The sequence below is a fragment of the Chroicocephalus ridibundus genome, chromosome 2 (genome assembly GCF_963924245.1).
Source record: "Chroicocephalus ridibundus chromosome 2, bChrRid1.1, whole genome shotgun sequence".
NCBI lineage: Eukaryota > Metazoa > Chordata > Aves > Charadriiformes > Laridae > Chroicocephalus > Chroicocephalus ridibundus.
Window position 1 is genome coordinate 119,195,033 of NC_086285.1, and position 14,930 is coordinate 119,209,962.

Consider the following 14,930-nt stretch of genomic DNA (forward strand, 5'->3'; position numbering starts at 1 on the left):
CTCCCCCCCCAAAAAAGTAGACAACTTAAGAGATGTTCTGACCTGACGCAACCCAGGCTTTATTCAACTTCACTGCAATGTACAGACCGACCCGGGAGGAACGCGCCCATCCAGAGAGAGATGTTTATGTGAGGTGACAGCCACCCTCTCAGCCTCCTTCCCCGCTGCCAGGCGGCGGGAAGCCCCTGCCCGCCCGGCCGCCCAGGCCAACGGCTCCTCGGGGGGCGGCTAACGGCTCCCGGCTCCTGAGGGGAAGGGGGGGCGGCCAACGGCTGCCCGCTCCTCAGGGGGCGCGGGCGGGCGACACCCCGCTCGGCGGCGGGCTGAGGGGCGGCGGCGAGGGGCCCGCCGGGCCGGCGGGGGGCGGCCGCGCCAGGCCGGGGGGAAGAAGGAGGAGGAGGAGGAGGAGGGGGCGGCCGGGCCGGGACGCTGCCGGCCCCGCCACAAGCCGCACAAGCCGCCCTTTGTCCTCCTCCTCCTCCTCCGGGTCCTCGGGCTTCCCCCACACACACCCCGCCCGCCTCCTCCGGGGGTCCGAGACGCGGGGCGCGCTCCCCCCCTCCCCCGACTCCCGCTCGCCCTTATCTATGTATTTACACGCGTGTTTATTTATTTAACACACACCACCCCTCGCACAAAGTGTGTGTGTGTGTGTCCCACCACCCCCCCCCCGCCGGCGGCGAGGGGCGGCTTCACGTGACAGCCGGCGCCACATTCCTCCACAGCCCCAACTCCGGCCCCACGCGGGGAACTTCGGCCCGCCCCACCCCCACCCCCCCCCGCCGCCCCGAAACTTCCCTCGCCCGCCGGGACCCCGCCGGTAGCCCAGCGGGGCAAAAAGGGGTGGTGTGGGGGGGTGAAATAACGGGGAGGGAAGGGGAATGCAGCCCGCAAACTTTTGGGTTTTGAGGTGGGGTTTATTTTTTGGGGTGATTTATTGAAAAAGCAGAGTTGTTGGCTTGCGGCGCCGCGCTGCTGCCCGCGGAAGGAGGGATGGATGGATGGACGGACGGATGGAGAGAGGGAGGGAGGGAAGGAGGCGGGCCGGCCCGGCCGGGGCTGCTGCAGCGGGGCTGTCACCGCCGCTCCCCACCGGCAACTTTTCCAGCGCCGGCGAGTTTGGGTCGCACCGGCTGTTTCGGGTCGGGGTCTCTCCCCGACACCCACCACGCACTCCCCCATCCCCACCCCATCCTTATTTCGGGGGTGTTAGCGGCGAGGGCGGTGACTTGCGCGGGGGGATACCGCGGCCGGCGGAGAAGGGGCGCGGAAGATCCGCGGAGCCGGGCTGGGGCTGCCCACCGCGGCGTTCACGGGAGAGAGGGCCGGGGGGAGGGGGGAAGGAAAGGGAGGGGGTTAGTACTTACCTTTGAGTGATCTTGGTTTAGCTTGCTTGCGGCGAGACATCCTAAAAGCAAACAGCTGAAGTTGTTTCAATTTCAGCCCTATAAGAAACTACACTTCCTTATAGCCGAGGAGACCCTGCAAGACTTGCGCTCCTCCGGCGGCTCCCTCGCTCCTGCCCTCCCTTCCCTGTCTCCGCCGGCGGCTGGCTGGGGGGCTCAGCGCCTTGGCCAGGCAGCTGCAACCAAAACTTTCCAAGCTTTCAAGCCCCCCCCCCCCCCGCCCCCCCTCCCCCTTTTCCCGATCCCCCCCACTCAAAAAAAAAAAAAAAAAAAAAAGAAAAAAAAGCAAGCAGCGCACCAAATCAGGCAGAATACTTTCAAATCCTCAACAAAAAAAAAAAAAAGAAAAAGAAAAAAAAAAGCCCCCCCAACGCCGTGAGATAGGGGAAAGGAGTCCGATCGTTAGTAGTATAATTTTTTACTCAAGAATTTACATATTCGATTAAAAGCGGATAATTAAAAAAAAAAAACCCTGCTGAAAATAATCTCCTTTTCCTATTTGCTTTGCAAAAAAAAAAAAAAAAAGTGTTAAAAATCCTCTTGATTTGTTTACAAACCGATTCGTTGTGCAGTTTGCAAAAAAACGAAGGAAAAAAATGATTAAGGTCTTGCACAAAAATATATATATCTCTCTATATATAATCACCCCCCCTTAAATCGCCCGCCGGAGTGAAGACAGTTATAAATGGGGGGGTGGGGGGGGAAGGAATGAAAGAAACAAAAAATCACTTTAAAAAAAAATGCAAAGCAACAAAAAGCCCTTCCTTTCCTTTAGGAAAAAAATATGAAAATACCCTAAACTAATTTTTTTCCAACAAAAAAAAGCTCCAATTTTTTTTTTGTTGTTTGTTTTTGTTGTTGTTTGGGCTTTTTGTTTGTTCCCCCCCCCTCTCTCCCCACCCCCCCCGCGCCCCTTGTTTTGGGGTGGGATTTTTTTTTTTTTCTTCTCTCTCTTTTTTTTTTTTTTTTTTTTTTCCCCCCTCCTTCCCCCCTTCTTCCCGAAGAGCCGGGTCGGCGGTAGCAGCCCTGGATTTTGGGAGCTGGATGTTGCTCTCTAAAGTCTACGGCTGGCTCGGCGGCGAGAGGAGGAGAGCCGGGAGCGGGAGGAGGAGGAGGAGAAGTGTGCTGTGTGCTCCCTCCTCATCACAAACCTGCAAGGTCTTGGACTGCGCTGTCGCTCCGGTAGTCCACATAATAATGGAAAATGGAAGCAAGGCCCCCAAAGCCATCAGGATGGCTCCAGAGGGGGCCCCTAACCCGCAGGGACTCGCTCTGTACGTAATCACTGAGGAAATCATTGTCAGCCTGCCTGCACTCACACACAGACAGAGGGGCATGATTAAAAGGCGAGAGAGAGGGAGCGGAGGAGGGGAGGGCGGCGGCCGCCGCCAAGACCCGGACTGGAGGCGGCGGGCAGAGCCGCGCGCCCGGATCGGGAGCCGCCGCTGACTGCGGGAGAGGAGGGGGGGGGGGGGCAGAGGGGGGGGGGGGGGGAATGAAAGAAAGGAAAAAAAAAAAGGAAAAAAAAGAAGAGGGAAAGCGAAAAGGGGGGAATAAATCCCCGCCGCCGCCCCGCTCACACACATACATACACGCCGCCGCTGTAATGTTATTAGAGCTACACAGCGGATTTCTCGGGTCTCTCTTCTGCTCTCTTTTTCTCTTCAGAAATTAAGGCAGAGCCGCGACTGAGAGTGGGAAAGGTCCCCCTTCTGGTAGGATGGATGTACGGGAGGGAAGAAGGCAGGCAGCGCTGAGAGGCAGCTAGCGAGAGGGGATTTATTGCTGGGGTTGCATTGTTGCCGACGTCTCCTTTTCTCTTCTTTTTTTGCTTTCTTTTTCTCTTACCCCCACCCCCACCCCCCACCCCCAGTGTTGTCCTAGAGATGCTGGATGCGGTTTTGTTTGTAAAGCAACTGACCTGCCAAGTCTCACTCATTACGGATTAACTTTAAAGGCAGTTTTGTTTTGTTTTCAAGAGGGGGGAAGTCTCTTTGAGTCGGGTGATGAAGGATTTTCCAGTATGATTTAAAAATCAGTATTTTTACAACTCGCTCATCTTTTATTTTAAAACGTTAAGCCGCTTAAATTACCACGGGCTGGCAAACCCCGAAATAACTTTTCTTTTTTAAAGCTCTTTGTGAGAGGTAAGAAAACGTGCTACTCTCGGTAACTAAATAGTATATTACCAGGAGAATTGTTTCTAAAATTGATTGCACTGTTTTCCAGATACAGTTTTGTTTACTAAGACTCCCCTCCTTCCGACAAGAACCAGCTCTGTGATTCACTCTGCGGAGCAAGGGTATTTATTTATTTACTAATTGATTGGAGGGAATATACATGACATACAGTACATCAGAAGCTATGAACAGAGGACCTTAAAAACTGCTGGGACTTACATTTTGCTGTATAGAGGCTTAATATAAATTAAGCGGGATGATTAACTGTGTCAGTATCTAAAGCGCGATGAGGAGAAAGGGTTGCTCTGCGCTTGGAAATCAAGGCAATCTCACCCCGCTTGGAAAGGGAGAGAGACGTACACACGTAGACGTTAACACACAGCATCATTAACCCAGCCAAGTCCTTTCACTGAGTTAACTCATTTCCATGCTGAAATCTGATATTTAAAAGTAGCAGTGTAATGCAAAAGCCCGTGATTTTTTATATTTTTTTTTCTGATCTTATTTTTATTAACTGTGCTTCACCAGTTTCAAAGTTACAGGTGGTATTTACTATGGTTTACATTCGTGCTGTCAGTCAAACAAGTGTCACTATATATCACCCTGTGTTAAGAAAACATACTTTGTGATTGAAGAATGGAGTTGTGTTTGGACATGTATTTTACAAGTAACAAAATCCATTTAATTGACATAAAAAACACGGCTGCTGCTAGTAACTTTTGGGTAGAGTCCTGCTCATAGCCATAAAAATAACTCCAAAGAGAACAAAGCGCTTCAGTCCAGAGGAATGGCTGTTTAGGTAGCCGTGTGGGTGCCATGCGTTCACATAATGATTGTGTTTATACATGACAGGAAGCATCTGTAATCCACAGCTGCAGGTGCTCCAGCCCAAAGTCCTGATAAAATCTACACCTATGCTTCTGCATGAATGAAAACAGACTTCTGGAGCAGACCAGAAAAGCAGCCTGCGTTTCTAAAGTTTTTAGCACTCGGTGGTCACCCTCCGTCTTCTCCCTACTTTTCTGCACACCCATCTGTGTTCTCCCTACATCTCTAACAACTCTACTGTGTTTACCGCGTTCGCTCCTATTACATTTTTTGCTCAAATACTAGCGTCCCCCCCCCGGCTTTGGCTAATAGAAATGCATTTATATTGTCTTCTTCCCCCTTCTCTCTCTCCCTCCCTGCACCCTCCCCATCGCAGAGAGGCACAAAACAACCTAGCGCTTGCATTTTTTTTTTTTTGACTAGTTCAGTGTTTACTCTCTTGCCAAAGTGAGAAACGCTCTTTCCCTGAAGTTACCTTGTTTCAAGAAGCACACAGATGCAACAAAAACAAGGCTGTATCCAGCCCGCTCAGACCAGTCGCATCAGTAGCTCCCCTTTATTTCCATTGCTGTGTCACATAGGAAAGTTAAGCTGGAGCAGACGGTATACACTGACTTCTTAAAATATTTTTAGACTACGTCAGCTATCCTTTCTCACTCCCTCTGTGGAAGAAGCGTGCAACAGTTTAAGTTGGAACCAGGCAAAATGAAGTTACAGTTGAACGGGATGCGTAATGCCTTCACAAAGAGGACCTGTAACACGGGGTCTACTACATTTCACAGCTAGACCTGCACAAATAACAATCTGAGGGTTTCCAGGCCCTAATGGCATCTTGTTTCTGTGGGTCTATTCCTTAACGATAGAGCCATTCTTTAAGAAATTGTACTCCAGCTTCCAAACATATATATCTTGATTTTCTTTCCTGCTGCTGCCTGTGAATGCTCCAACACAGAAGACAGCTAAGTAGGAATTGTGTAAATATGATTATATGGTCTTTTTTATTTCTTTGTTTTTGAGAAGACTGAGTTAGAATAGTGGTAAAGGAAAACAACTGTCTTAAATTAATTACTGTCCTAATTTGAAAAATACCCTTCCTTTTCCCAGTAATTAATTTCAGTTCAAGAATTCAAAAAATCAGCTGCAGTGAAGTTTAATCTATCTCTGCAAATGCACAAGAATGGGAAAACATGCAGCTTTTCGTAGGCTTCTAGCAATGCACAGAAATGTGAGTATAAATTTCCAAATTAAAGAAGCCCGCGTATAAGAGAAGCAAAAAATCTTGAATTAAAACTCTCCATTTGTTACTGGTGCATGAGTTATATAGTATCAGATGTCACTCACTTTCGCTTGTTCCAGCCTAATAGCATATACAAATGGGAAATATTAGGTACCTAGTGAAAATGTTACGTGATGCATCTCAACAGCAATTTCATGATGGGAGTCTCTTTACAATGAATAAAATTATTTCTGTATTTATATTTTTCAAGTGTTCTAACAATACAAAATCTTGCTACAGTAGATTAAACAGAAAAATAACAGTTTATGAAATATGACCTCCAAAAAACTAATTGCAGAAGAAATATTCATTCCCAGTCCAATAAATCCTCAATTTTAAATGTCAGCTGCAAAACATAAATCCCTTTAATAGATTTCAAACTGTGGTGACAAAGTTATAATTGTAGGGTCCAGCCCACTCAAAATCAGTCCAATGCTCTCGCTTTGCATTAGCCAGTCTTCTGGTTATTTTTTTTTTTTGTTATTGTTGTTGTATTTTAATCTCATCTCCGATCTTTTAGGAATTTTCCATTGCATTCCTGAGCCTAGTTCTGGATTTACTTTTGGCTCAGATTGAATTGAATCTTTTTGCTATTCCTCAATAGATGTCTGAAGTGCAAAGTCTGCTTGATCATAACTTTCTGTGTGGTTTACTGCAGGGTAGCATGCACGTAAAGACCCTCAAGTCATGTGAAATAGGAGCCTTGACCTCAAGACACAATAAAGTTGGCTAGTTCGGTTGTAGCTCAAAAGGTCACTTTTTCTGGGACTGCCTCTGAGGGCTGTTTTAAACTAATTATTACCTTTGATTTTAACTTATCATTTTTGAAAGAAAGAGAGAAAGAGAAGAAAGAGAAGAAAGAGAAGAAAGAAAGAAAGAAAGAAAGAAAGAAAGAAAGAAAGAAAGAGAGAAAGAGAAGAAAGAAAGAAAGAAAGAAAGAAAGAGAAAGAGAGAGAAAGAAAGAAAGAAAGCCCCCCCCCCCCCCCCCCCCCCCCCCCAGTTATTATATTTTCAACAGTTTGACTGGCATGTATTTAACATTATGGACATGTGAAAAGACAAGGTCCCTACCTGAAGAGCTTACAGTGTAAATTACACAGAGAGCACTGTGAATAATAAAAGCAGACAGAGGAGAGATTTGTATAAGTATGTGGGAAGAGTGGGGAGGTGCATAGAGAAGTATGCAGAGTTGAGCAATATTCTACCAATTGACACTAATTATGATGCTTTTCTTTCATGCTCTATTTTCATGTAAGTATGGTAATAGTTTTGTTTTTCTCTATTTTCTTGCTTGTCAGCAAGCTATACCATTGCAGAAGCTTGCCTTCTGATTTCTTTTGCTGTTCTAGATTCTAGTACTATAGGCAATATAAGTACATCTTTATTCTTCTGCTCAGCCGTAGCAAATAACACTGAAATCCCCCAAAATGTTATGTATACTTCCCTTGGCGGTTTTGCCACGGTGATCCACAGTGACTCGATGCTGAAAAGTACGATTCACTATTAATGGAAAGTATAAATGAACTTGAAATTCTGGGCTTCTGCCACTATCACCCCCTAACAAATCTCTGTCACATCTTCTGGTTATTTTGTAATGAAACAAAAAAAAAAAAAAGAGTATTTGTGGTCAATTTCTTTTTGCTTGTGCTTAACTCCATTAGACAAACAAAAGATACAAAAAGAAAAAAGAGCCAAACAGCTTCTTCCCACTGTTATTTAGCAAAAAGGGTGCAATACTATACAGGCTTTATTCTTTTTAGGTGTTGAAAATGAGACGCTGTCAGAAATAGGAATATCAGAAAAGGTGATGGATCAACCCGAGAAATTAAACTGCAATCAATCAGTAGGACCAGATGGTATTCATCCGAGAGCTCTGAAGGAACCGAGGACCAATGCAAGTGAGCTGCTAACAAAAATATGTAATTTATCATTAAAAACAGCTACTGTACCAGAGGACTGGAGAGTGGCCAAGGTTGTACCCATCTCTTAAAAAGGTGCTAATGATGATCCTGGGAATTATAAACTAGTAAGTCTTACTTTAGTACTAGGAAACTGTTTGGAGAATCGGTAAAAATAATATGCTTAGGCACACAGATAGCAAGGAAAAGCTGCAATCCTTGTACCTACATTCTCTTAACACTCCTAGAACTACAGGAAAGAGTTAAGCAGTCCGTAAAGTAGAACCAGAAGATACAATTTATTTAGTGTTTCCAAAAGCTTATGGTGGGGTCTCTCACAAGAAAAGCATAGCAGCTCCAGAATTAAAGTCCAGCGATGGTGTAAAACCAGGATAAAAGACGGAAAACAAGACCCAAAATGTCAGAACAATTAAAATTTTGACCCCTAAAAATATTTTATAAACCATGGCAGATTACTGCAACTTCCTAATGAGCTGGTTATATTAGAGATGAATTAACTTACCTATAGTTGCAAAAGCATGCTGTGTCAGAACAAGGACTTCAGTTCGTGAGCACCCAGGTTCCAGAGCTGCATTTAGAGGACTAGACAGCGTCCCTTCCTCTAGGTACTGCAGAAGAATCCGTGGTCAGTTGAAGCAGAGAAAGAGGTTAACTCTGAATTGCCCCTGGAATCAATAGTGGCAGTAAAGATGGTTTTGTTCAACTTATTCATTAGCAAGCTTGACAAAAAGCTGAAATAAAGATGGTAAAATTTGTTTCCCTACAACAATCACAGCCTGCTTTCTGGTATTTAAACCAAATGCCCATTGCTCTAAACAGGAAAAGTCATGGGAGTATTTTTGGCCATTTATTAAGTTAACTGAATTTAGGCAAAACTTAAAGAAATTCCAGAGCAAGCCAGTAAGCTAAGATAAAATGGTGTCATGATGGCATGTAAAATTAATCAATCAGACTAATGCCAAGAAGTATATGTTGGAAAATATTTTCAAGAACTAGTGGCTATTAATTAGCATGGGAAAATCTAGGCATCGTTCACTGAAAAATGCTACCCAGCGTATTACAGGACCTTAGAAAACACACAAAAAGAGAGAAGACGCTCAGATACATTAAGAATAAGAAAGGTGGTTAAATACAAAATATTACTATGTGATTTCATGAGTAAAAGCTGCATTTCCGGACATTCTGTTGTATTTTAGTCTGTGGATTACAGGCAAGACACAGCAAACCAAGGAAACATACAGAGAAATGCAGTAAATGTGATTAATGAAACAGGGGACAGGACCGAGTTAGACGGCAGATTTAAAAGAAGAGATAATTTAATTTAGAAACATGAAGAGGATGAGGAGTTTTAGGATCACATAAAATTTCAGTTGATACAGAAGAACGCAGGTGCTCCTCTCTGTTCTCTTTCGTTTTACAAAAAATAAGTGGGAAGCACATTTAAATGAATATATGGAGATGCTTTTTTTTCACCAGCATATGTAGTTAAATTGTGGGATTTATTATTGCTGCACAGGATTCAAGAAAACGGCTTTGGGGCAATTGCTCCAAAAAAAATAAAGCAAAAAAAAAAGAAAAAAAAAGAAAAAAGGAGGGAATAAAAGATTAGAAAACAAAAACAAAAGCAAGTGAAAGGAGGAGGAATAACTCTTTGTCATGTCCTCCATGTCCTTCCCTGAGACTCTTGAGCTGCTCCTCCACACAAAGGGCACATGGCCAGTGATATGCAGGTTTGATGAAAGGGCATCTCAGGTTGCAAAGGAAGACCTGAGAACAAGCCCTCCTATGCAACACGGTTTCCCCTCTAAAACTATTGCTTTTTTCAGGCAGAAATACAAATAGCTGCTGCTGTAGGAGTCCCTAACTGCCAGTCTCAGTCCCCCTCTTGGTCTGGGCTAAGGGGCAGAATGAGGGAGGAGGGAAGAGCGGCCAAACTTGGAGCCCGACTCCCCTGCGAAGCTCAGGACTGCGCTGCTTGACGTCCTTTCCAGCCCTGCCAGCCTCTCCACAAGCATGCAAACTCTACTCCCCTGAGAGGGGAGAAAGCAGTGGGAACTCGATGTGATTCTCCTTGTGGAATTTCTCAGCACTTTTGCCTTCCTCGGGATTTTTCCCGAGAGATGAGAGTATTTAGCCCTTACTTAGCTTTACCAAAGTATTAGACATTTATTTTATTAAGTATAGCATCTGCAGCCAGACTAGCTGGAATAAAAATTATAAGGGCTATCAATCCTCATACTTCAGGGCATAAGCTGATCACCAGCTGGGGTCGAAAAGAAATTTCCCTCTGTGGTATAGTACTGCAATTAGGTGCGTGGGGGGGGGTTATGCCTTCCTCGGCAGCCTCAGGCATTGGCCAGTATGAGAGGCAGAGCGATACCAGACTAGATGGACCACTGGTCTGCTCCAATATGGCAATTCCTTTGTTCTTAGGGCTGAATGTTTCTGCTGCCGAGCCGCCCTACTTTGTCATAATGTCAAAATCCAGCATTAATTATAATTTTGAAAATGAAGGAATATTCATGAATTATTATGTTGGCAATAACCGCGTGTAATACAATACAGACAAAAACAGTGTCTGCTGCAGAGTAAAAGGAAGTTGACGGCTTCGAGCGCAAGGCAGTTTCTGTTTCCAGTTACCCTCCAGAACTCCTTGCACCCGAGAGTCAACACCTTTGAGAATAATAAAGTAATTACAATTTTATTTTATACTATTCTGACAACAAATTTGATTCAATAGTGTCTGCACAGTTCAGACAAAGCAAAACACTCCAACAGTTTGACTGTGCGATGCTGATATTTTTTATGAGCTCAAATTTAATCCTCAAAATGGCATGATGGTCTTGCTGAACGTATTTTAAATAAAATTTCCTTCTGTAGTACTCTGGTTCTATCAGCATTTTGACAGAACTAAAAAAAAAAAATAATAAAAAAAATTCCAGTAGCTGCTTTATTCCTGTCATGTTCTTTTTCTAAAGCAACTCTCGGAGATGATTGCAAGAGTACATTAAAGGCATGCATTTTCGAAGTTAGTCAGTTGTCAAAGTGATTCTGAGGGTTGACAATCACATTTAAGACAAATATAGAAATCTGAAAGAAATGCTTACAAGCAATTCCATATTCTGGGCAATGATTTAGTTTGGAAATGTATCCAGTTCAAGGGTTAAATGAAAGCAAAAGCAATCACTTCAACCATGTTTTTGAAGAAAATAAAACAGCTTGATGTAAGCTAAATGAAGGGGGTCTGTGACTTAAAAGGAATGGACAGATAGAGAAAAAGGTCAGAAGATTAAATTTTCCCTAAGGGAAAAGTCATTCTTTGGAATCATTAACCTCCTTCTAGGTCACTACTGAAAAAAACAGCAGGAAATCCTACTGCTCCTAGAAAGATGGGTGCATCGTATACCGCCCACTGACCTAGCAACTCTATGGCAAACATAATTGTGCTTACAAATTCTCCTCCAGGCGTGCTTGGTTTTACTATGCCCATTTTAAAGCAATATGATCTTTTAGCTGAACTCTGAAGTGTATCCATAAAGACAATATTCTAGGGGCTTGGGATGTTAAAAAGAAGAATCACTTGCTTAAATGTCTTTTAACAGAGAGAAATCTAGAAGCGGGGTTTGTGAATTTAAAACTTGGTCAGTAGTAAGTGTTATCCATTAGCCATTTCTCTTTAGGACTGAAATTAATCATCATCATCATCATTGTTTCAGTGCATTGTAGTGGTTTTTTACAACCTAAAACATATTGTCAGGATGCCAGGATCAACTGTATGTTTCAAAGTATCTTTTTGTCTCAAAGAACCGCATCACAATGTGTTTTCCAGGTTTTATTGTAAGCTAATTCTGTTCTCTCCTAGAGAAGCCAGAGAGTAAATATTACACCAAAGAGGAGGTGGGTCCTCATATAAGGAATACAATCTTCCTTAAAGCCTTTGGAGAACATTCTGTAGCGTTTATCAGACTATATTCAGATGAACAGTCTTACCAGTATTGATGGAAACGAATATTTTGTCATGATCAAGCCCCCAAAAATGTGAGGGAAACTGCCTCCAGTCAATTTGGACCACATGATACCATGCCGAAGAACTCACATCTTCATCGAAATGTCACCGCTTTTTCTTCCCCTCTTGCAACAGAAATAAAACTCTCGATCAACATAAATGTGAATTCATATTTGCTTTTGATAGAGGCCCCAATCCAACAAGCGTTGGCAAGGCAGTTGGACTCCTGTAGATCTGCAAAGCCCCTTGTCTACTTGGAGACTGCAGACAAAGCCTGCATCCTGCTGCAGAATCAAGGACTTAATCTTAAGAATTTATATTACCGGAAAACATTCTGGCAACTGTCTTAAAATCTTCTGTCTCTGGTCCGCAAAATTTCAAAAAAGACATACTTTTAAAAAATTTTTTTTAAATTAAATTTTTTAATTTTAATGTAGGAATAAGACTTCAACAACTTAAAAGGATGTTACACGGTAAAAAACCATGAAAATCTTGGGTCATCTATTAAGATGTCTGAAATCTCAGGCCCTCTGAATGAACATTGAACAATAGTTTTTCTTAATTTGATGTTGTCTCTTTCCATTATTTTTACACATATGAAATTGAAAAAAGAAAAACCCACAGAAATTACCGCAATCAATTTACTGCCCTGGAAGAAGAAGGTGCTTTGATTAGCTTTAATTTCTGAAATTGTGCATTTCGCAAAAAGCCACTTTTCACATGTAAGCAAGATCTTTCAAGATTTCAGAAGACAATGACATGACCCCTAGAGAATAAAGGCATTGAAAGAAGTAGCTAAGAGAAAGACAAATAAAGCATAGTTTGTGGAAATTAGCACCCTTTAGAAAGCCTACATGAGGACAGAATCACATGGAGTTCACATTCTTCAAGGAATCATAATTTTTACTCATGTTCGCACAGTGACTGAATAGCCAAAGAGCAAGAATCTCTTCCTAAATATTAGCAGCCCAATTACCTAATGTGAACAGGGTACATGGGTAGCAATTTCCTGATATGAGTATGGCAAGAAAGAGAATCATATGCCTCACTTGTTTTCTAGCCAAAATGCGTTTCTGAGGCAGGAAATCAAAAACACATCACAAACCTTGCAAGTAGAATACACACGTTCACTTTGCCGGTATTAGCAACAGTCAAGAGGCTGTCAGACTCCGGGAGTCACAGCTACCCAAAGCAGCGCTTCCCTGGTACCTCCTCCCAGAAAGTGTGGTTTTGGATCACGCTTTGCTAGGAAATAGTGAGGAAATATTATGGCGTCTTTGCAACTGCTTAGAGAACTCCCCAAATTCAGTGCAAACGGCGCTCTGAAACAAAGCGACCAAGGAATGTTGCAGCAGAGCCCTCAGCTGAGCAGCAAGATGCGAGATTTATTATGACACAGTGCAGGGGATATCTGAAAGGGAAGCCAAAGCATTAACGTGCCTTTTCCTCCTTATTTTCCCCCATCTTCTTTTTTTTTCTTTGTAACTCATATATACATATATGTATATAATTGTTTCTTTTCTCAAGTGAAATGGCATCTAAAATGATCAAAAATTTTAGGAGGTGAGGGTTTCCTAAGATCTTTTCTACTTGCTTTTCCTGTGTTCCAGTGTTCTCTACCCACAGGACTCTGAAATGCTGAAATTTCAGCAGTTCATATGTCTGCCTGCCCACCTCTTTTATTAAAGGGTTGTGTTTCTTTTCTGTCAACACCTATTCTTTAGCACACATCTCTGCTATCATTCAGGAAAATGCTGGCATAGCCTTTTTTTCTTCTTCTTCTTTTACATTCGTTTCTATAGCTGGGCTTTTCCTTTAAGTCCCCTTAATTTCTGTCATCGGTTTCAACCCCGAAGTTCTCACTTTTGCAAGACAATGAGCTATTTTCACACATGTAAAACGCTCTGTAAAGTGGAATCGCAGATGTCACATTTACATGTTTATGTTTTCTGTTTCTTTTTTTTTTTCAGTCTGTCGCTCAGTTCAGCTCTCCAAGTCCAAGGTGTTCCAGCGGAGCTGAGAGTCTCCCTCAGTTCTTCTGCCCAGATCTCTAGCTTTACAAAATAAGCAGGTATATCGAAATACGTGGCAGCTTCGGTTCCAAGGATAAAAGCAACCGCTGTAAAATACAACAATGACCCCGTGCACAAACGCTCACAGCCTCTTACACACGTGACCCGTAAACCAGCACAGTTAATTTTCCATACGGTCTTGTCCCTTTCTATATGGAAAAGGAAAAAAAGGAAAAAAAAAGAAAAAAGAAGAAAAAAAAAAAGGCTGTGAAAGGTGAGTTTTGAGGAAGAAATCCCTCTGAGGCTCCTCTTGCTGAGATTCCCTGCCAGGATTGCAGGGGGCAAGAGAAGACCTGCTTTTGGCTCAGTGCGGTAGAGGCCGTGGGATCTGCCCCCAAATCTGGCAGCTCAGTGGGATGCCATGACCCCTCACCCTGGTGCCTAGGCAGCTCGGCCCCATTGTTCCCAGAGGCTGGAGAAGCCAGGAGAGGGGGGGAGAATCTCTGCAACTTTTGCGGCTCTGGGAAAAGAGATCACCTCTACGTGAGGATTTGGAAGACGTGAGCTGGCCCATATTCATTGACAATATTCAAGATTCCTGGGGTGCTCAGGTAATACAAAAAAGAGCTGTGTGAGTAAAAGGGTGCACTCACTGGAAGTTGCACGTGCAAATATTATTTGCCTCCTCCAAGCATTCTTGCCTGTATGTACACGAGCTCATGGTATTCTTTCTTCAGCTCAGGGAAGCGGAGAGCCCAGGAGTGAATCACTCCACCTTGAGCTCCAGTTACTTGCCCCACGCTAACCTGCAGCTACCCTCTTCTCAGATTTTTCGAAGGCTTCTAATATGGCCAGATTGGGGTCTTTTTTCACAGGAACAAAAAAAGGCTCATTGCTGTCACCAAAAGTGACACCGTCCCCATATGTCTCCCTCCCCCTCCTGCACATCCAATTATCAAGTCTCTTTTCAAAAGTATGAGATCTCTAGAGCTTCTCAATGAAGGGTTTGTAATAATTCTTTTAACATGGCAAAACACCACATTATTCCCTAAACATTAATGTTGCATGAATGCGAGACTTCTTTTCCCCATGAAATTTCCTTTTTGATTTTACAAAACAGAAAGTGCAATTTAAAACAATGCTAATGGGGCGCCTATATTCCATAATCTAAAATTATTTGGTGTGGTGCCAATAACGAGCTTGCTAAAATGCTTGTCTGAGGAACCCACCTGACCTTTAACAAGGGCATTTGAGCCCTTTCTTTCATGACAGTGTCCTTCTGAGTGCCCAGTAAAATATATCA

General features: G+C 43.4%; 1 protein-coding gene across 9 annotated transcripts in view; it reads right to left on the minus strand.

Annotated features, from left to right (window-relative positions):
- ZNF521 (zinc finger protein 521) overlaps positions 1–8,155 on the minus strand; it is a 239,752-nt gene extending 231,597 nt beyond the window's left edge. For 4 of the 9 annotated variants that reach the window (XM_063326745.1, XM_063326743.1, XM_063326742.1 and 1 more), the window contains exons 1-2: positions 2,558–2,697; positions 1,368–1,408 (exon numbers count right to left, since the gene is read on the minus strand). In XM_063326745.1, the coding sequence (XP_063182815.1) occupies positions 1,368–1,407 (40 nt within the window). In that variant the 5' untranslated portion in view covers position 1,408; positions 2,558–2,697. Of the gene's footprint in view, positions 1–42; positions 112–1,367; positions 1,423–2,557; positions 2,750–8,111 lie in introns of those variants that run through there. The other 5 variants (XM_063326740.1, XM_063326738.1, XM_063326739.1 and 2 more) reach the window with 5 other exon arrangements.
- Between the last annotated feature and the right edge of the window lie 6,775 nt (positions 8,156–14,930).